This window comes from Tasmannia lanceolata, unplaced genomic scaffold, assembly GCF_043159265.1.
Source record: "Tasmannia lanceolata isolate RefF3 unplaced genomic scaffold, GAP_Taslan_0.1 ptg000020l, whole genome shotgun sequence".
NCBI classification, from domain to species: Eukaryota; Viridiplantae; Streptophyta; class Magnoliopsida; order Canellales; family Winteraceae; genus Tasmannia; species Tasmannia lanceolata.
The window spans coordinates 16,602,500-16,625,088 of NW_027518697.1; the positions used below are offsets into that span (position 1 = coordinate 16,602,500).

The 22,589-nt window shown below is 39.3% G+C and overlaps 1 protein-coding gene across 1 annotated transcript in view; it reads left to right on the top strand.

Annotated features, from left to right (window-relative positions):
- Positions 1-14,159: 14,159 nt before the first annotated feature.
- The window catches only part of LOC143854642 (translation initiation factor 3 (IF-3) family protein), a 30,089-nt gene continuing 21,659 nt past the window's right edge, over positions 14,160-22,589 (top strand). The window contains exons 1-5 of the mRNA XM_077364697.1: positions 14,160-14,523; positions 14,608-14,698; positions 16,333-16,400; positions 18,601-18,699; positions 19,301-19,357. Of these exons, the coding sequence (XP_077220812.1) occupies positions 14,317-14,523; positions 14,608-14,698; positions 16,333-16,400; positions 18,601-18,699; positions 19,301-19,357 (522 nt within the window). The 5' untranslated portion in view covers positions 14,160-14,316. The remainder of the gene's footprint in view (positions 14,524-14,607; positions 14,699-16,332; positions 16,401-18,600; positions 18,700-19,300; positions 19,358-22,589) is intronic.

A 22,589-nucleotide genomic window follows, 5' to 3' on the forward strand; every position in this document is an offset into this window, starting at 1 on the left:
TTCATCAGCCTACCAAATACTGCATGCGCTGGCTCAACGGTGGTGAGCAACACCAAACAATTGAATCTACCTTTGGTAAAGGATATACAGATTTTTCAGTAGTATTGACTGTTTATATTTTTTTTCCTTTTTGGTATGTTATGGTTAATTGCAACAGCTGATTTGATCTAGCACTTGAAACAAGTTACAATAGAAACACACCCTCAGTTTTTAATGACAATAAAATTTATTAAAAGCAAAAGAAACTACAAGATCGAGGGGGTCTCAAAAGCATGACAAATCACTACCTCAAAACAGAAAAGATACAGGACTGCCAAGACTACAAGGACTCAAGAAGGGATAAAAAAACAGTAATTTCATCTCACAGTTGGCTGCATGTCGGATATCCACATCGTGACTCTTGATCACATTCGGAATTTCTTCAATGATGTCTGTGAATCTCCGGGATAGCAATCGCTGTCCTTTGCCCATCTGATAATATTGAGGGAATCACCTTATTTTCGGAGACAATCAGTAATGTTCTGATCAACTAGTCTAATACCACAAAGAAGAAGAGCCTGAACCTGAGCCTCATTAGAATCTCTATCGTCAATTGGAGAGCTCTTGGAAATACTTTCAATACTAGCAGAACTTAGATTTGTGGGCAAACACAAAATATATACTGATGATGATATAACAATCAGTTTGTGGAAGATCTTCCAAATCTTCAATTTTCGCAGTCCATCTATGGAAGATGGGTTCCCACCCTTCTCATCCACCTCCTTGGATTTCAAACTGCGACAAGTTCATTATACATGTTTAGAGAAGCCTTAAAGAATTAAGTCCGGATTCAAAAGCCCGTCTGAAATACATTTAACATCACTCTCTATGTCTCATGCATGCAACTGTGATGTGTGGATCTGTCTTTTGACTCTGCAGAAACTAGTGTTTTTGGTAAATAGTAGCCCTGGCCTGGTCACTGTGACCCCCTTTGTGAGGAAGCATCCCTTCTCCCAAAGTTACAGATCCGTTTTTCCTAGTTCCTTACAGAAAGCTCTTACGTGCCGCCTTAGGGATTCTCTACCTACCCACCTGTGTCGGTTTCGGGTATGTTCAACCTTTTCCTAGACAAACATGCTATGTGTAAGATGGATCAAGGGGTTTAGCTTTTATTGGTGAACCCTAAACGAGTCTTGATGGATCAAAGGGTTAGGAACAACCGACCTAGGTATTTTCAACAGTATTTGGCCGCATTTCTCATTGCTATTGATCCAAACGGATCCATTCACATACACGATAGATTGGATCCGCATTTCTCTTTGATGTTTGTGGTCTTCTATCTTATGTATGGTCTATTTGTTTAGGATGGGACCAAGACCATATGGATCGCGTCACGATGTTCTACAAGATCAACGGTCTTGATTTCACATACATGCTAAGGCCCCTGTAGTACCCAAAAATTAACTTGTGCATTGATTGTAAAAGTGACTTTCTGCATAGTTCTCAAAACGCATACATATGGATTTGAAGTTGAATATGATTATTTGCAAGTAATGGTTATAGAGAGCTACTAGCATAATGGAGCATATCTATATAGGTTATAGTGATTGGCACAAGATCTTCATTCTGTTGAAAAAAGAACCTTTGCATTCCCATCCTGGAATTTAAAATGTGTGTAAAATTTGTTTTATGCGTAACCCATCATGTCTGGCAGCTAGGAATTTTTTCATGATAAATTAGTGTCTCCAACCGGGGGGGGGGGGGGGGGGGGGGGGTGCTAAAAATGTGATCCTTCAAAATTTACCGTGATTTTATTGCGATCTAAACTCAATATTGAGTCTTTTTCCTCAAATCCAGGCATGATGCTTTCAGTGGTTAACTTTAGACCAGCCACCGGTCTTTCTTTGCCGAGCCACACTCTCGTCTTGAACCCTTTTGTAACCCTAGTTAGATGTTTCAGTAGTCGAGCGAAAGGACTGAAGAGACTTTGTATCCAGACTCACGAGAGTCTCTGACTGCTCAGTCAATCAATATTGGAATGGGTGGGTGATTGACTTTTCTTTTATAGATCTTATAGAATAAAAAATCAAAGTGGTGATCCCTGACCCAATATCTATTCTTGTATTTTTTTTTTCTATTTTGCCCCAGGCCAACCCAAACCCAATCTGCCTCGGTTTGAAAAACCGGGTTAGACAGGTTGTGAGATATAAAGGCAGGTTGGGTTAGCTGTCCCTTGGTCACATGGGTCATATCCACAAGGCCATTTGATTTTTCAACAATACAATAGAGCAACTAAGGTTGATGGTGGCGCTAGGATAGAACTAGTGTCTCAAAGTTCGTCTCCTCCACCTTTGGGTTTCCTCAATCTAAACTTTGATGGATCGAGCTTGAGAAAACAAGGTCCTGCATGGCACACATCACACTAGCGTAAATAAGCTCTAGATGGGAAAAGCAACACAATCGAAGGATTGGTATTGCGACGCTTGTGCTTATCGGAACTTCCAACGGAGGCGGCTTTGTCGCTGGGAAAAGCAACACAATCGGAAATATGCACCTGAAAGCATTCCCCCAATATCTTGGCAGGGGAAACCAAAAAAAGGAGAAGAAAAAAGAGACAGAAGAAATAGAGGTGAAGAGGATTCTAAATGGGGAATTAGCTGATTGGTGGTGCCCCTCCTGTAAATATTTTAATTTTAGGTGGAGAGATAGATGCCAGAGATGTGGTCTGGAATCAAAGGGTGGGACTCAGCCTCCGGGTGAGAAATACATTAATCTGGACCCCGAATCGGATCCTAGTGAAGATGATCTTTGACCTGACTCGGGGACAATCTCCATTATCTCTAAGCTAGACTCTTCGATCCTCTTTTTCGGGAATCGAGGTGGAATCACGACTATCGTCACTTAGCTGTTGTCTAATTGGAAAAATAAGAGTCTGGATCTCCGGCCCTCTCTATATCGGGGGGGGGGGGGGTGCTAAAAATGTGATCCTTCAAAATTTACCGTGATTTTATTGCCATCTAAACTCAATATTGAGTCTTTTTCCTCAAATCCAGGCATGATGCTTTTAGTGGTTAACTTTAGACCAGCCACCGGTCTTTCATTCCCGAGCCACACTCTCGTCTTGAACCCTTTTGAAACCGTAGTTAGATGTTTCAGTAGTCGAGCGAAAGGACTGAAGAGACTTTGTATCCAGACTCACGAGAGTCTCTGAGTGCTCAGTCAATCAATATTGGAATGGGTGGGTGATTGACTTTTCTTTTATAGATCTTATAGAATAAAAAATCAAAGTGGTGATCCCTGACCCAATATCTATTCTTGTATTTTTTTTTTCTATTTTGCCCCAGGCCAACCCAAACCCAATCTGCCTCAGTTTGAAAAACCGGGTTAGACAGGTTGTGAGATATAAAGGCAGGTTGGGTTAGCTGTCCCTTGGTCACATGGGTCATATCCACAAGGCCATTTGATTTTTCAACAATACAATAGAGCAACTAAGGTTGATGGTGGCGCTCGGATAGAACTAGTGTCTCAAAGTTCGTCTCCTCCACCTTTGGGTTTCCTCAATCTAAACTTTGATGGATCGAGCTTGAGAAAACAAGGTCCTGCAGGGCACACATCACACTAGTGTAAATAAGCTCTAGATGGGAAAAGCAACACAATCGGAGGATTGGTATTGCGACGCTTGTGCTTATCGGAACTTCCAACGGAGGCGGCTTTGTCGCTGGGAAAAGCAACACAATCGGAAATATGCACCTGAAAGCATTCCCCCAAATTCTTGGCAGGGGAAACCAAAAAAAGGAGAAGAAAAAAGAGAGAGAAGAAATAGAGGTGAAGAGGATTCTAAATGGGGAATTAGCTGATTGGTGGTGCCCCTCCTGTAAATATTTTAATTTTAGGTGGAGAGATAGATGCCAGAGATGTGGTCTGGAATCAAAGGGTGGGACTCTGCCTCCGGGTGAGAAATACATTAATCTGGACCCCGAATCGGATCCTAGTGAAGATTATCTTTGGCCTGACTCGGGGACAATCTCCATTATCTCTAAGCTAGACTCTTCGATCCTCTTTTTCGGGAATCGAGGTGGAATCACGACTATCGTCACTTAGCTGTTGTCTAATTGGAAAAATAGGAGTCTGGATCTCCGGCCCTCTCTATATTGCGGGGGGGGGGGGGGGGGGTGCTAAAAATGTGATCCTTCAAAATTTACCGTGATTTTATTGCGATCTAAACTCAATATTGAGTCTTTTTCCTCAAATCCAGGCATGATGCTTTCAGTGGTTAACTTTAGACCAGCCACCGGTCTTTCTTTCCCGAGCCGCACTCTCGTCTTGAACCCTTTTGAAACCGTAGTTAGATGTTTCAGTAGTCGAGCGAAAGGACTGAAGAGACTTTGTATCCAGACTCACGAGAGTCTCTGAGTGCTCAGTCAATCAATATTGGAATGGGTGGGTGATTGACTTTTCTTTTATAGATCTTATAGAATAAAAAATCAAAGTGGTGATCCCTGACCCAATATCTATTCTTGTATTTTTTTTTTTCTATTTTGCCCCAGGTCAACCCAAACCCAATCTGCCTCGGTTTGAAAAACCGGGTTAGACAGGTTGTGAGATATAAAGGCAGGTTGGGTTAGCTGTCCCTTGGTCACATGGGTCATATCCACAAGGCCATTTGATTTTTCAACAATACAATAGAGCAACTAAGGTTGATGGTGGCGCTCGGATAGAACTAGTGTCTCAAAGTTCGTCTCCTCCACCTTTGGGTTTCCTCAATCTAAACTTTGATGGATCGGGCTTAAGAAAACAAGGTCCTGCAGGGCACACATCACACTAGCGTAAATAAGCTCTAGATGGGAAAAGCAACACAATCGGAGGATTGGTATTGCGACGGTTGTGCTTATCGGAACTTCCAAAGGAGGCGGCTTTGTCGCTGGGAAAAGCAACACAATCAGAAATATGCACCTGAAAGCATTCCCCCAAATTCTTGGCAGGGGAAACCAAAAAAAGGAGAAGAAAAAAGAGAGAAGAAATAGAGGTGAAGAGGATTCTAAATGGGGAATTAGCTGATTGGTGGTGCCCCTCCTGTAAATATTTTAATTTTAGGTGGAGAGATAGATGCCAGAGATGTGGTCTGGAATCAAAGGGTGGGACTCAGCCTCCGGGTGAGAAATACATTAATCTGGACCCCGAATCGGATCCTAGTGAAGATGATCTTCTTTGACCTGACTCGGGGACAATCTCCATTATCTCTAAGCTAGACTCTTCGATCCTCTTTTTCGGGAATCAAGGTGGAATCACGACTATCGTCACTTAGCTGTTGTCTAATTGGAAAAATAGGAGTCTGGATCTCCGGCCCTCTCTATATCGGGGGGGGGGGGGGGGGGGGGGTGCTAAAAATGTGATCCTTCAAAATTTACCGTGATTTTATTGCCATCTAAACTCAATATTGAGTCTTTTTCCTCAAATCCAGGCATGATGCTTTCAGTGGTTAACTTTAGACCAGCCACCGGTCTTTCTTTCCCGAGCCACACTCTCGTCTTGAACCCTTTTGAAACCGTAGTTAGATGTTTCAGTAGTTGAGCGAAAGGACTGAAGAGACTCTGTATCCAGACTCACGAGAGTCTCTGAGTGCTCAATCAATCAATATTGGAATGGGTGGGTGATTGACTTTTCTTTTATAGATCTTATAGAATAAAAAATCAAAGTGGTGATCCCTGACCCAATATCTATTCTTGTATTTTTTTTTTCTATTTTGCCCCAGGCCAACCCAAACCCAATCTGCCTCGGTTTGAAAAACCGGATTAGACAGGTTGTGAGATATAAAGGCAGGTTGGGTTAGCTGTCCCTTGGTCACATGGGTCATATCCACAAGGCCATTTGATTTTTCAACAATACAATAGAGCAACTAAGGTTGATGGTGGCGCTCGGATAGAACTAGTGTCTCAAAGTTCGTCTCCTCCACCTTTGGGTTTCCTCAATCTAAACTTTGATGGGTCGAGCTTGAGAAAACAAGGTCCTGCAGGGCACACATCACACTAGCGTAAATAAGCTCTAGATGGGAAAAGCAACACAATCGGAGGATTGGTATTGCGACGCTTGTGCTTATCGGAACTTCCAACGGAGGCGGCTTTGTCGCTGGGAAAAGCAACACAATCGGAAATATGCACCTGAAAGCATTCCCCCAAATTCTTGGCAGGGGAAACCAAAAAAAGGAGAAGAAAAAAGAGAGAGAAGAAATAGAGGTGAAGAGGATTCTAAATGGGGAATTAGCTTATTGGTGGTGCCCCTCCTGTAAATATTTTAATTTTAGGTGGAGAGATAGATGCCAGAGATGTGGTCTGGAATCAAAGGGTGGGACTCTGCCTCCGGGTGAGAAATACATTAATCTGGACCCCGAATCGGATCCTAGTGAAGATGATCTTTGGCCTGACTCGGGGACAATCTCCATTATCTCTAAGCTAGACTCTTCGATCCTCTTTTTCGGGAATCGAGGTGGAATCACGCCTATCGTCACTTAGCTGTTGTCTAATTGGAAAAATAGGAGTCTGGATCTCCGGCCCTCTCTATATCGGCTAACGATAATCTGTATGATATTTTGCGGTGGGCCAAATGAACCTGGAACCTCCCCTGCCTCTCATGCCCTTGTCTTTTATCAGCGGACGAAGTTTTATTTATCTTTGAATCGGAACAAGAAGCTGCAGAAATCCTGGGCAAAGGCAATGATTGGTGGAAAGATCGACTCCATTCCCTCCTCCCTTGGTCCAAAGATTTCTCCCCGGGGCTGGAGGAATGTTAAGTCAGATTCTATGGCATCCCTCTTCATGTATGGGCCACATCAACAGTTCAAGCCCTAGGTAATCTTTTTGGTCGAGTTCTAGAAATTAAAATGGAAGGGAGCCACAACCATTGTATGACCTTCGTCTCTGCTAAGATTCTTGCTCCGTGGTGGAAATATGTACCACCCTCCGTTCAAATTCAAATTTCAGGTTAAGTTTATACAATCGGAATTGAATCTTTGGGCAGTAGGGTTCTATCGCCTCCGAATAAAGAATCACTCCTATCAGGCTCCGGTCCCTTGATTTTTTACTCTCAAATTCCGAAAAACTCTGTGTTGGTGGCAGAATGTCCGCCTGTTCTTTTTCCGGGGAACCTTGGCCAAGGAGCCGTTGGACCCTCGGGGCCCTCCCCTTTGATTTCAAATTTCAAACCTCCCCCCTTGTCAGAATGGTGTCCTGCCTGTTGCATGGGCTATACCCGGCCTAGTACCGGAAATGAGTTAAAGTTCAAGAAATCTCGGGCGAAGAGCTATTCAAGGCATGCTAGTCCTTTTTGCACTTGGTCAAGGAAAGGACGTTTTGCAAGAGCGAGGAAATATTTAAGTATTGTCAGAAAAAGATCTATCATATCCCCAAGGGGTTGCGTGAAGAACCCCCAGACAAAATTGCATGATGCAGACCTTCGTAGGGGCTCCCTGCCAAAGATAAAGGAAAAAGTAGTAGGGCCCCCCTTGGATTCATTTGGTAGGGGCCTTGCATCGTAATCTTCTCGTTTCTTGTGTCTGAGGAGTTCTCCTTTTTGGTAGTTAGGCTTCTTATTTGGTAAATAGGCCTCTATTAGTTAAACTTTTGGACACTTCTGTTGTGGGGGAGGGTTGAATCAGTTAGGAGTATTTACGGTATTATCTTGTGAAATGAAAAAAGGATATCGACACTTGCGTATTGGGATATGGTCCTGTGGTGACGACCCCTTTTGGCAGTGGCATCTCTTTTCGTCGATATTAGGACTTGCCTTGTTTGGGAAGAAACCTAATTTTGTAACAACTAACACTATCGAGAAGAGGTTGTGGGCCAAGGATGCGAAGATATGGGCTTTATTTAACGGGAGAGTAGGTCAATTTATCAGGTTTGTTCGTATTCTCAAGAAAAGGTAACCAATACTCTTATCTGGTAGCTAAGAGAATCGTAGCCCCTTCCTCTACCCGTACCTACAAGAGATTACGAAGAGAGATTCCAGATTACACGGAGTGGTTTCAACATTGTAGTTGGGTTCGTGGGCTGCAATATAATGCTGTAAAAGCTTCGGTGGAAGCCCCCACCGTTTCGGAACAAGTTAAAGGGATTATCAAGCGGCAGTGGAAGCAATTTCAGGAGAACTACAAACTCATTGCCAAAGAGTTCTTCCCTATAACAGGTACACTCAATGTAAAGGAATTTTGTACACCGATGTACAGACTCCCTTTTTTCCAAGGCTGGTTGGAGTATACCAATAACTCGAGACGGATGGAATGGGAGGCAAAACGGACCCTATGCATTCGCAAGATAGCAGAGCTTATAGCTATCCGGAAGAACCCGGTGGAAGAGGTTCCCTTTCCACAGTTTGCCTCGGATTTTTTCCCTGACATGGAACTGGAATTAGACTTTGGGATCCTAATGGTGGAGCTGAGCGAATGTGCATGATAGTCTTAAGCTACAGTTTGTTTTGTTTTGTTTTGTTTTTTTTTTTTTTTTTTTTGGAAAATTGAGGGATGGTTTTTCGGGAGCGGAAACATAGAAAAAGTAGGATGAATCTTAGGTAATAGTTAATATGGATGTTTACTTGGGGAACTTTAATTTTGCTTTGTGAAGAAAGAATGGATTGCTGGGAAGCCCGGGAGGGGGTCCTAATACTGGAAGAGATGGTTATTTTTGGAAAATTTACGGTGTTCATCCAGAGAGTAAATGGGCATCGAATGTGCAGGAGTGATAATCCCAATACTAATTTGGCAAGTCAGGGTATGCCCTGATTTGCCTTATAGATGCTATGTAATGTTACTTGGGACTTCTTGTCTCCCCATTGTACTTTTCATGGTATCAATAAATATATGTTGCCTTTCAAAAAAAAAAAAAAGCAGGTTGGGTTAGGTTACCCTCCTCAACCCAAGGTTTGGGTTAGGGTTGGCCTTGACTTGACCCAACCCAGCCCAGAGTTACACCCCTAATAAAAACTCTATTTTTTCCACACCCACAAACTCACCCGATCAAGAATAGCAAGCCTATGAAAAGTCAAGTGATGTGGACAATAAACATGTTAAAATGGTTGTTGTATAGAAAGAAGGGAGTTTCCCACTCTTAGAGAGATGGGTACTTACTTCCAACTTAGTAAGAGATTTTTAACCAAGAACAAGGCCTAAATTGCAATGAAATCTTGAGTGTAATTTGCTTCATTCACAGTTGGAAACCTCAAGTTGAATAGAAATTTATGGGTAACTATCCATGGATTAAGGATTTGGTTCGAAAACTTCGTGACCCAACTCAGCTCTGAGTCAGCACCAGTCTCATATATTCGTTAAATCCCAAAATACCCACCAGGAGGAAAGAACAATAGCAGCTTTGGATATTACACACTCAACACTTGCCCCCATTGTCAAGCATAAGTTTTCAAGGTCATCCTACTGGGTCTGAGCTTCTAATTCTTTTGTTTGTTACCAGATTTTGGCCGAAATTTCAGGGCTCCATCAGGGTGAACCAAGTAGATTATGTATGGCGTCACGTCCGCATAATGCACTTAACACTTACAGCATGATGAATTACAAATTCCTTCCCTAAGCAAAACAAACTCTACATGAAAACAGTTGTTTTAGCATTGATACTGTAACTTACATATCACTATTGATCGGCACTATCATGCAAAGATACAACCATCTCAAAAAAAAAAATCATGCAAAGATACAAAGTACCTGTATGAGACTCTTTACTATAGGCCATTGTTTGGTGACAGGAGAGAAAAAATCATCTTCCGTCGAATGCTTTTCTTATAACATCTGCTGGCATTGGTATTGTTGGTCCGATGTAAACCCTGCAGAGGAAGAGACCCATTCTCATTCCTCACAGGGTATCGTAATCCTCACCCATAATTTAAAGAACATTAACATTGGAACGGAGGTGAGATAGAGAGAGGTGTAAGATCCTTTCCATGAAAGGTGGCGTTGGATAATAATTCCCCAACTGAAATGGTGGGCCCTACCTTATGCATGGTTTGTGCTGAGATTGGGCACCATTTCATCAAAACGTAATGCTAAAATGGTATGTCTCCTACCCATGCAAAAGGTTAAAAAAAAATTCTATCAATATTCCTATGTTTAATAGCTTTTTTAAGTTTCAATAAAATGGGAAAAATTCATTATTTTGGAGGACAATTTAGGTAGGCCCATTAGGCTCATGCTATGCATGGCTGTAAAATGGTGGACCCTACTCCCCACAAGAAAAAATTGGGGAACAAAAACCCAAATTTCAAGGGGTAAGATTTTCTCACACGGTGGGCTATAGATTTTCAAAAAACCAATCCACTACGTAGAGGGAGAGATTTTATTCAATTGAGAACACAAGTTTAACAGAGAAATGGGTATTTATTTTCCATTTCTTTTAACCTCCCAATTCTTTACTATTGGAGATTGATTATTGGTCCATGATTAGTATTTATCAAATGCTTTATCTCGCTTTATTAAACTTGTGCATATGTTGGGGGGAAGTAGTTGTACTCATTCTGCATGTCTAATCTTAGTTTGAGGATCCTCCCACCTCATAATCAATTTGAGTTTGTTAATCATCAAAACAAGGTGGATACTTAAATCCATGGCCTAACAATTTCCTCATTTTTTATGATAACAAATCAAATTGATTATGAAGTGGGAGGATCTTCAAACTAGGATTAAATATACAGAATGAGTACAACTACTCTCCCTCAACATATCCAAATTTAAAAAAGCGAGGTAAAGCATGTGATGCATACGAAGCATGAACCAATAATCAATTTCCAAAATCCGCCCCCTTTTGGCTGATTAGGGTGGATTAGTAAGTTTAAGCACAAATGATGCATAGGATAACTGATAACCATGAAATGCAATCGGTCCCCCTCTCGGTCTCCATATCATTTTTCTAACTTTTACTATACTTCTTACTTCATGAATGCACCATTCTCATTTCTGGTTTCCTAATTCAATGAAATGCAATCTATATTTTCTCAAAGTAGAGAGGCTCTTGAAACCTGACTTGTGGCCATGATACATCATTCTCATTTCTGGTTTCCCAATTCAATTGAATGAGAGCTACATTTTCTCAAAGTACATATAGTCACTTGAAAACTGAGAGGGGGAGGTTTAATGGGTTGATATATGACTCCATGTCTCCATCCCTCCTCAACTCAAGTGACCTTATCTCTGCAATCATTCTCCTCCTTGATTTGATGTTCTTGGGAATAGAGAAGACATTGAGTGATTTGCTTTGTTTATCAACTCTAATGGTGAAGAAAGTCTTATGCGGGGGCTACTACTGTGTTCTTTACCGCCTTTGAAATGTAGTTGACAACTTGACATTGGCACTCGCTTCTTGTTCTGCACTCCGTGTGTTGAATGATATAATTCCCAAAAGGCTAAAACAGCCAGGCAAAGTAGTTCAATATAAAAAACAGGATTGATAATGTGAAAAAAACGGATGTGCAGATATCAACAACCCCAATCACCATACATGTGGGCCCTCGGGAGCTATCCATATCATTTTCTTAGGAAGCCAATTTCATCTTAACAAGTAAAAAGAAAAGAAAACCCTACACAGTGATATATGTATGTTCATCGAGACCGTTGATTATTGATCTTCTAGAACATTACGAGGAGCCCGAATGGTTTCGCCCCATGCCGAATAAATATCCCATGCGTGAGGGGTTCCCAACCACATTTGGCAAAGTTATAGCTGTCTCTCAGATCACATGCTCGAGACCATAGTTAGCAAAACGGGACGGCAAAAATTCGAGTTTAATACGGCATTGGTTCAAAAATAAGTAGTAAAAAAGGACGGAAACACAAGAAAATGAGTTTAGAATTTTGTCATTACAAAATATTGTCGGGGTAAATTGGAAAGTTGGCCCAAAAAAATACGTTTTAAACGTGTTTAAAACTTTTCCCACAAAAATTCGGAGTTTTATTCGTTGTAAAAGTTTTAAACGGCACACCAATAAAACATTTTTCTTTTTCTTTTTTTAAATACGCCATTTAAAATGGAGTTTTGCTGACTATGCTCAAGACACAAACAAAGCCTACAACCTGTCTTTATAGTAAGGAGCCTAACAACCTGTCTTTATAGCAATTTTACTTTCATAAAGAAGTAAAGAACCAATGGACCATGAAAAATGGAATTAGATGATGCTAACTCAGATGAACCCAATGGGGTGATCTGTCTGAACTGATCAGCATAAGAGCTATGTGAAACATAAAGGAGACTTTATGTTGAAACATGCTGGAAGAGATTTTCACAGGGTAATCATGGCAAGTTGCAAGATCGAGCCGATAGACTATTTCGAGTATTGAAGCGTACTATTGGGAATGTTTACATGTTTGATCTAGCAAGTGACGGGACTTTCTACCACTTTGAATACAGATGATTTGGAAGCATATCATAGAGATAATGCTAATGATCATCTGGCCTCGGCAGCAAGTCCATTTGAACCTAGGGAGTCTAAAGCAAGTGCATCCTTTAGTGATATTCCACCTACAAGAAGTAAAATTTTGATTTTTATAGTTCTTCATCTTATGCATGGGATCTTAGTCAATCATGGGACCAAGATCACGTGAGGGTTGCACAATTTCTAGGGTACTTACTAGGTGTTTTTGACCTGTAATTGGGTGCCACATCAACGGCCAGTGGTGTTTGGTTGCATGTTTTGATTCAAACTTGTAAGAAACTATTTACCTTATCTCTCCCATGTTTGCACATGTGACATGATTTTTGTCCCCCCGCCAGACTACTTTTAAAATGTGGTTTTTTGCTTGTAGATTCTTGAGATTTAGCTTTTGTCACTCTTTCTCTCTCATCTCTCTATATTAGTAATAACACCTCTACCGACCTTTATTTTGTTATGACACTCCATACCATAAAACTATTGACAACCAAGGGATTTGCTAGAGACCATCGCATAAGGCATTTTGTGGAACGGCTGTTGCATGAGAGAGCAGCCACATTGGCTCGCTTTTCAACAGATTTTGTCCTTATTCATTTAATTCATATGAGGTGGCTGCTCTCTCATGCAACGGCCGTTATGCGAAATTCCTTCTGCAATGCTCCCTAGCAAATCCCGACAACCAAATACTACTTACATTTACAACTGCTGTACAATGAGACTACTTCATTGTTATTACACCATTCTGACTACTACATTTATAATTCACCCGGCAACTACGTGCACCCAGATGTGCTACAAGTTCAATCTACCTTATTTTTTTGGAGATTTCATATGATGTGTGGCCAAACTGTTCATCTGTTGGGCCACTCCAAATGTACCCTACACTTCAAATCCGAGATTAACTTTTCTTGACTATACTTAGCTTCCCTAAACACTAGCACAATAGTAAATAACTTGCACAGTTCCAAAACAAGAAAACTAAGTCCCTAGGTAATAAACTCCCAAAAAAACTCATATATATTTTTTTAAAAGTACGGTAAGCCCACTCCATAGGACTATCCAAACTGTCCATCTGTTGGGCCACAACGTCAATAAGTTGTGCCCCAAAAACCATTCGCATAGAGACTGCACATTATGGAAACATATATAGATCAGAGGGTTAGAACCTTCCTATGGAAATGATTTTTGGGGCACAACTTATTTATGCTGTGTCCCAACAAATGGACGGTTTGGATCATCCTATGGAGTGGGCCCTACCGTACTTTTTAAAAACTACGACTTTGTACGGCCACACTTGGTATATAAAAAAGGGTAAAACGGCTAAAACAGGGCTGAAATTATCAAATCTCGTTTGCCGGAATATCGATCAAGGTCTGGATGAGCAAGACATAACAAAGAAATTATTGCCATATATATTGTGAGAGGCAAATGTTATCAGCACTACTGTATTTTGATGAGGGCACTCTCACTTTATTAAAAGTACGGTATTGGCCTCCGATCTGAATGTTAGAGGGTTGATCATAACCCTCTATAGATCGGAGGGTTAGGATCAACCTACGGAAATAATTTTTGGGGCACAACCTATTTAGGCTGTGGCCCATCTAATAGATGGTTTGGATCATCCTATGGTGTGGCCCATACCGTACTTTTAATAAATTGAGAGTGCCCTCATCAAAATACGGTAGTGCTGATAACATTTCCCTGTTGTGATTGAGTTTCTTTTTTTCAGTCATCAATAAGAACCCTTATTTGTACTACTGTCCTCTCTTTTTTTTTTAAAAAAACCCTTGTTTACATATCGAAAGGCCGATTTTTATGTTTCACTGATTTGGGTTTTGGGTTTTAGATTCTTCTTTTGTTTGGTCTTTTCTGAAACTCGAATAATAGAATGCATCTGATTTGAAATTTCTAGGAAAGATGGTATTTTGGTATCGTATTAGGCCTACAAGATTTGAGTACTATTCTCATCAATGCAAGAGATTGTACTCTAGGGTTTATGGGTTTACTCCAATTGATCGAATTCTCATTGGGAGAATTAGGGTTTTGAAGAGCTCTGATTCTTTTATTCATCAGAGGCCTACTGAGCAATATGTTGTTTCAAGATTTTTCGCTGCGCCTGTCCAGGTAGTTTTATAATTCTCATGTAATTTTGTTGATTGATTGATTGCCCATTTTTTTTGCTGATCAATAAAATCTATCAAATTTCAGCCCAAACCAAAGCCAGAAACAAAAGACCCAAATGGGCCTAGGCTTAATAGAGCGATCACTGCGGATTTTGTTAGGCTTGTTACAGAGGAAGGTATGAATCTTTTGATATTCAATTCAATGCGTTGAATTTTGGTGCATTTTTCTTTTATTTATCTGTTTATTTTTTCTGAATGATAAAAATGGAGGGTTTCATTAAGGCCCTGTTTCGATTGCAGGAATTTTTGTGAAAATTTTGGAAAGGAAATTTTTTTTTATTTTAGAATTTGATGTTTTACCACTTTTTGATTACACATACAAAAAAGTAACCTGAACAACCTTAGTTCAAATTTTATTTACAGTGACCTTCAATTTATAACAATATCCCTCTAAATAAGCCATAACCATATCATAACACTCTAAATTGTGCAATATTTTTCCTTGGGAAAAATTTCCCGCATGAAATGTTTTTCTTGCAATCCAAAAGAAAAGACACAAGTGAGATCAAGGAATAACTACAGAGGAGGAAGCTCTTGACCATGTCTAAGCTTGCTTCCATCCAAACCTTCCTTAGCTAAGAAGACTGCAACATCATTAAACTCTCCTTGGGATGTGATGAGTGTAGGCGGTGACTCTCTACTTAGATCCAATGCTTCCAAAATAACGTTTGCTATCCGTCACAGTCTCTTGCTTGCACTAGATGCTAAGAAGTCACATTAGTAGAATTCCCCTCCACCCATAAAGGACCCAACAACTCCTCGATAATGCGAGTCCTACGACTCCTAGAAGTAAACCACAAACTTCCACTTTAATCAAGCCTTCAATTCATTTTTTATTGGAAATCTATTTCAAAAAGAAGAAAAAATCTTTTATTGGTAATGCTGCTACTTATACATGTAAAATTTGCTTAACCGTACTCACATGACATATGCATTCCAGATATGTTTATTTTATAAAGGAGTTTTTAGGTCACACACATGTTTATTTGTTTGGATGGTTCTAGGTTGTACTTAACCATGGTTTTTAATTTTCCACCGAATCCGACACAAAATGACCAAAATATTTCCGTTCCATACCCAGCGAAACGGTACCAAAATCGAAATACATATTGAAACCAAAAATCATAAGTGCATTAATGATATACTATATCAATATGTATTACATAATTATATTTATATGAATTGCATGTAAAATGTAGGGTATGTATTATGTATAAATATTTGGGATTTGCTAGGAACCAACACCGAAAGGCATTTCGCGGCTGGCTGTTGCATGTGAGAGCAACCACCTCAGATGAATTAAATGAATAAGAAAAAATCGGCTGAAAAGTGAGCCTGTGTGGTTGCTCTCTCGTGCAACAGCCAGACGTGAAATGCCTTTCTGCGATGGTCCCTAGCAAATCCCTAAATACTTATATGAATTACACGCGGAATGTGGTATGTACTGAATTATCAGACATGCGCAACACTGCCATTATATGTTCGATGTTATTAAACCATTATGTATGAATGTCTTGCTTATGTGATGCTTTCTAAGTTTGTATTTGTGCTTATTCTAGAATTTCTTGATGTTTCATCTTAGAATTCTATCATTTGCATATTTTCCTTTATATTTCCATGATTTTACAGGATTTCCTCCAAAATTTCCAACTGAAACTGAAATGTTCCATCATGACGACTGAAATTTAAAACCTTGCAGTTAACCTGTTATTGTAAACCAAAGCAGAGCATAATTTGAGCAATTTTGTAGGGCATGGTATCGTTTCAAGGCGTGAGGCATTGGATCGTGCAATGAAGCTCAATCTTGATTTAGTCGAGGCAAGTTCTTTCAGTGGAATTTTATATTAATTTTATGGGATTTGCTAGCGTCCATCGCAGAAGGCATTTCGTGGATGGCCTGTTACTTGTGAGAGCAGCCAGCTCGCGAATGAAGACAAAATCTGCTGAAAAGTGAGCCTCTGTGGCTGCTCTCACATGCAACAGGCCATCCGTGAAATGCCTTCTACGATGGACGCTAGCAAATCCCTGATTTCATATGTCTCAAGAGGTGATAACTTTTATAAATACAATGACTTATCTGATATGGACTATCTATAGAATCTATGTTTACTTTTTTTTTTTGAAATGATGAATCCATGTTTACTTTTTGCTCATATGCTTCTGATTTCTGTATCTGGCTGCGTATTAGTTTTCTATTTCATGCTTCCTACATACCATGTTCTAATTTTCTCCTATTTGGTTTTGCTTTATTTTTCTTTTTACTTTTTAAATATATCAGTTACTGTATATGATGTGATCTACCAAGGATGACCCACTCTTCTGACTTAATACCAAGGAAAGCTCTTGTCAATTTACATATGTAGTTTAGCACACCATGTGAGCTACTCTAGTGTAAGATGAGAGTTACCACTGATGTTTTTAAAAGGAGGATGGAAAACTTATAAATCTAGTCTTTTGAGATGGGCTTTGCAAAAATAACTCCAGCTGATTGACAACCAGAGATTCCGAAGGCAGGCCTCTGTTACACGGTTTAAAGGTGTTAGATACTAACCATCCCATCCAACGTAGGCCTTTGGATGCTCCGGTGAGAAGAGGCGACTTGTGCCAAATTGATGGAGTAAAAAGAGGTAGGGGCAGACCGAAAACAACTTGGTTAGAAACAGTGAGAAAAGACTTGATAGCTAGGAACATAACAGAGAGCATGACCTTGGATAGGATAGAATGGACGAAAATGATCCACGTAGAAGAACCCAACTAGAACCAGGATTAGAGCCGGGTAGATTCCTTTTACCTTCTTCATGATTTTTTTCTAAAGGATTCATTTAGCCGACCCCAACTAGTTTGGGACAAAGGCTTTGTTGAGTTTGAGTTTGAGTTTGAGATACTAACCTTCCCATGCAAAGCATGGGCTCTAAATCCTCCTCTAATTTGAGAGACCGGGGTGGGTGGGTTGGGGTCCGGGTTGTATATTCTCATCTTCTGCCCATTAGGATCTGCAAATCCTCCTTGATTTTCAATGCTGGTAATGAGTTTGCTTTGACATCTTCAGCACACAAAGGTTATGCTGGTAGAGGTCATGGCCGTGATTTTCAATGCTGAAGATGAGAATTCATTGCAAACTTCTCCATCGCCAAACTTGCAGTCCAATATAATGAAATAACCTTGGGAGCCCTACAATAAACTTTATAGGATGACCTAACTGAAAATTTCCACCCACGGTCCTTTCCCCTATCCACAATTCCTACCCCTTTTTATGCACACCCCTTCTAACCTACTTAACAAACTCACAATTAAAGCTATCTCCCCATCTTTCATGTAACTTCCTATCAATTTATTACCTTATCTTGACAAAGTAATTAATCGAAAAATGTTTTATTTGTTATTTTTAAAGTTAGGTTATATGAAGTTACCTAAATGCATTTGGGATGATTGAATGATATAAATCTATTTGTTTATACATTATTTTACTAATTTGATCAGGGGAAGTTGATATTGAGGAGAATTGTATCGTGTTTTAGGCTTGATTGAAGGTCAAACTTGACCAAGGCAAGTTGATATTGAGGAGCATTGTATCGTATTTTAGGTTTGTATGAAGACATTTCAAGTCAAACTTGAACAACTTGGACCTAACCTACTTTTTCAACTATCATTTGATGGGCCCATCTTATGTGAGAAATCCCATTCTGGGTCTGGGGGTAACAAGTTTGCATTCTGGTTCATGTTTGTTATTTGTTTCTCTTTCCTTTTATATTAATTATATTTTTTTTCACTTTCTGCAAATAGTTACAAGGATCGTCTATAAAATAAGTAAGAAGTTCTCTTTTGATGATTCTTTGATTCTCCTCTTTATGTATGCTAGTGTTCTTGAAATTCATTATGCGAATATAGTGTCACATAATTCAATGGCGTCCACTTTGTCATATTGCATAAAACTTATTTTTTTCTTAAGATGGAACTTATTTTTTTCTTTAGCTGCTTCCTTTGGGGATCAGTAAAATTCCTTTTTTGTATTGTACAGGTCCAACGAAATGCAAAGCCTCCTGTTTGTAAGATCATGGACTACCATAGAGAGAAGTACAAACAACAAGTTAAGGAAAAGGACCGTTCAAAAGGCAAGGTAAGTTACTTTTCAATTTTTGCCAGCTTTTTTCATCTCCTGACAAGTTCATAATACAAGTCTCTTTGGAGTGAATAGGGACACTATTCTTGTAAAGGGAATGTATCATAACAAATTCTTGTTGTATCTGTATCTAGAGTAATAACGCCCATCTGTTTCTGCTTCTTTCTTCTTGAAAAAAAACATGATAAATGCATCAGAAATTAATTCAATTTTTAGGTCGATCGTTGGCTTTGAATTAGGTCTGGACATATTATCTTAATCTTTTTATTTAATATTTATGATAATTTCCAAGAGAAACCTCAAAAATTGAAATCTTTCGAGAATTTCTTTGATGAGAACTCGCCAAGAATGATCTTTCTTAATATGCTTGTTTCTTACCAACAGAACTGGCCCTGGGTTGCTACACTTGCAGCAAATTTGTCCAAGATTCCTTACTATTTTCTGAAAAGGCTAATGTTTTTTTTTTATTTTAATTTTTTAATTTTTGAATGGCAAATGTTAAGCTATGAAATGAATTGTCTAAAGATCGTTAATCGTAGAAATTCGATTTTTGGAAGATCCTTGAAGAATTTTTAACAAGTTCTATTTTCTGATGCAGCATGAAGTGACCCTACGCAAAGGAAATTGCAAAGAAGTCCATTTTACGGGAAAAATTGTAAGTTGTACATATTCTGCATCATTATTTTATTGGAATTAAAGCTTACCTATTTTGAGAATAAAGTAGAAAAAGTCAAGTTTCAAGTTTATTTCAGTTTATTCTCATTCATCTGGTATTTTCATTTGAAGGGTGAAGAAAAACGTATCTAGCATAAGTAGAATCCCTAAAGTAGAAAAAGTCATGATATGCTTTCTTGTAGATGGAAGATTTCTGAGTTTGAGGGTCATGTTATTGAAACTCAATCTTGTTCAATAGCCAATTTCAATTGCACGTCTTTTTATTCATTTTGGAAGGTAGGATATAATGATCTGTGAGATTTGATTGTCACGTAAGAGGTAAGGCTTAATTGTGGTGAATGTTGGTGAGATTATTTTCAGTTCCCATTGATTTATAACTATCAATGGGTTTACTCTCTATGATGGCAGTACACCTCACGATAAGGAATAATCAAAGCCAATGATGACTGATAATAGCCAAGAAATGTCAAAATAGGCCCAAATGGACAGAAAACAGACAAGAAGTGTCAATGAAGATTGAAAACTTGCAAATGCAGATTAATGATAATATTTCCTAGTAAGAAACAAATTAACTACAAGCACAAGTCCAAAAAACGTATTACCATTGATAAAAGGTCCAAAAGCGTTAAAAAAGCAGGCCCAAACCAAGAGAAAAACAGCATGTTTATAGATGCAAAAAGGTCACAGAGATTTAGATACGAGTTAGAATCTCAAACAAAAATTACCAGCAGCTTTGTAGATAAAAAACGGCCAAAAGGAGGAGGAATCCCTCTACAAACTCCTTTGAAGCATGATCAAAGACCGTAGTTACAGAAAAATGGATATAAGAATAGGAAAAAACCCAAACAGCATATGAAAAAAAGACCCAAAAATTCGTCTTGGTTACCATTAAAAAAAAGAAAAGGAAAAAACCCAAAAAGCTTACCACAATTCGTAGAGGCATTGAAAAGGAGAAAAGCCTTTAGAGCTGCATCCCTCAACGAAAACAACCCTATATTAGTGACTCCTTTCCATTTAACCTTGATAAAATGGCGGCTCTCTTCGGTCTTCAGCATGGCTAACATTTGGGATGAAGATGAACAGAAAAACAGTTTCAGGATTCACGTATGGGGTGAAAATTTCACCATAGTTGCCCTGGACATCTGGGATGAAGACAAATAGAAAAACGTTTAGCCTAGGAGATGCTCTTATACCATGTAGAATAAGTAGAAGGAGACTAGAGAAGATTTTTCTGAAAGAGCATAAGGAGAGAGAGAGTCTCCTTGCCATATATTGACATGAAGGAGATCCATTATTGCAATGACTACAGTACCCTTAATGAAGGGTAAACACTAAAAAGAATTACACAGATAACTCACCCACAACAAATGTACATATAACACATGACAACATTGATATCCACATTCATACTATGGAGGTGTCGCATTCCCAAAGAGGGGTGGGATTGCATTCCGGACAAGGAAGGATCAAGCTCCCAGGACACGTGGGAGCATACTCACTACACAGATGTGCTCCTAACCTTCCGGATTTGGGGGTTTGGAGCATGTTCATCGCCATCTTTGGGCGGATATGGCTTCTAATCGTAAAACTCGACCAATATAGTACTGTACCTTTTCTCTTATTTTTTTCATGATTTTGGTTTTCAATTCTTTCATCATTTGGTCAATAATTCTTCATTGACTTGTTTGGACAAATCAAACTTAAAAATATTAAGACTAATTCTCGTGTTGATTTGAGTTTTTCAACATTGGTATAATTATCAAGAGACATCATCTATTGATCGGATAGTTTCCTTATTTTAGTAATGAGCATAGTAGCCGGAAACTCCTTGGGCAGGTGGGAAACTCGTTTCCCCTAAAACGCGTTTTGGAAAGGTAGGAAGCTCGTTTCCCTAAACAGCGGGAAACTCGTTTCCGAAATGCATGAGAAACATATAAGAGGATTATATGAAACACGTGCGAAACGTATGAGGGTAGAAAACGTATGTGAAACGTGTGGAAAATGTGTGAAACTTACGAAAATAATTTTAAAAAAAACACACAAAAATTGTGGAATAGATATTAAAAAGGAAAAAAACGGCGTATACAGTAATAAAAACAAAAGGTAAGAAATATCCAAATAGAAATTTGAACTTAACAAAATTTAAATCTACAAAACTATATATTTCATATTTTCCTTGTGTTTCACATGTGTTTTCATTAACGTTACTCTATTGTTTCTGAAATGTTTCTAATGTATTTCCTAAGACGTTTCTCATACGATTTTTTATTATTTTGTCGTTTCTCATTTCACCTCTATGTCTTCCTTGCGATTCCCATTTCCGTGTCCTATTTTGCTTCCCGAATCCGTTTCCACCCTTGCAACTATGGTAATGAGTATATTTCTTGGTTTCACACATATATAGTATTGTACATGATGGGTTTTCTACTCTATGACCATTCTATTTTGTAATAATTATCAAGAGATACCATCTACTTAGTGTCCTTGTTTTAGTAATGAGCAATGTTTCCTAGAATGTGGTTTGTTTCGGTACGCGAAACGGGTACGGGTACGATGGTAGCCCAATATGCGGCACGATGAGGGTTGGCTTAGTTGTTCACTTTTTGGGTTTGCGGGTCGATTTGGAGCGCTAATCCAGGTCGCTTCAATGCTTTGTGTGTGTGTGTGTGTGCATGCGTGTGTGATTTGGACTCTTATCAATTACCAAAATACAAAACAAACAGGGCATAAGGGGATTGGGAACTAGTGAAAAATGTCAAATGAAGTGAACTTTATGAGGAAAGAACATGAAATCATAATCAACCGGCAAGTTTGATGAGTTTGAACACGGAATCATAATCAACCGGTAAGTTTGGTGAGTTTGAACAAGGGAAATGCCAGAATTTTAAGTGCATGGCAATAGAGGAAGTGTGATATCCTCGTGTAAATTATGAACCGAGCAGCAAGAGGGAAGAATCCGCCGTTGGTGTCTTTCTCAAAGGGCGAAAACAACTCTCCTATCACCGAGAATTCTCTCTCTCTCTCTGTCTCTCTCTCTCTCTCTCAGCATATGTTGGTGCGTATCTTTCTTTATCTCTTGCAGGTCCCCATTTTTAGTGATTTGAGTTGCAAATGAACCATGTTTGGGCCGTGCGACCCGGATCACCATTTTTTTAGCAATCTGGGTTGCAAACGAACTGTGTTTCTGGTCGTGTGATCCAGATCACGGGTCG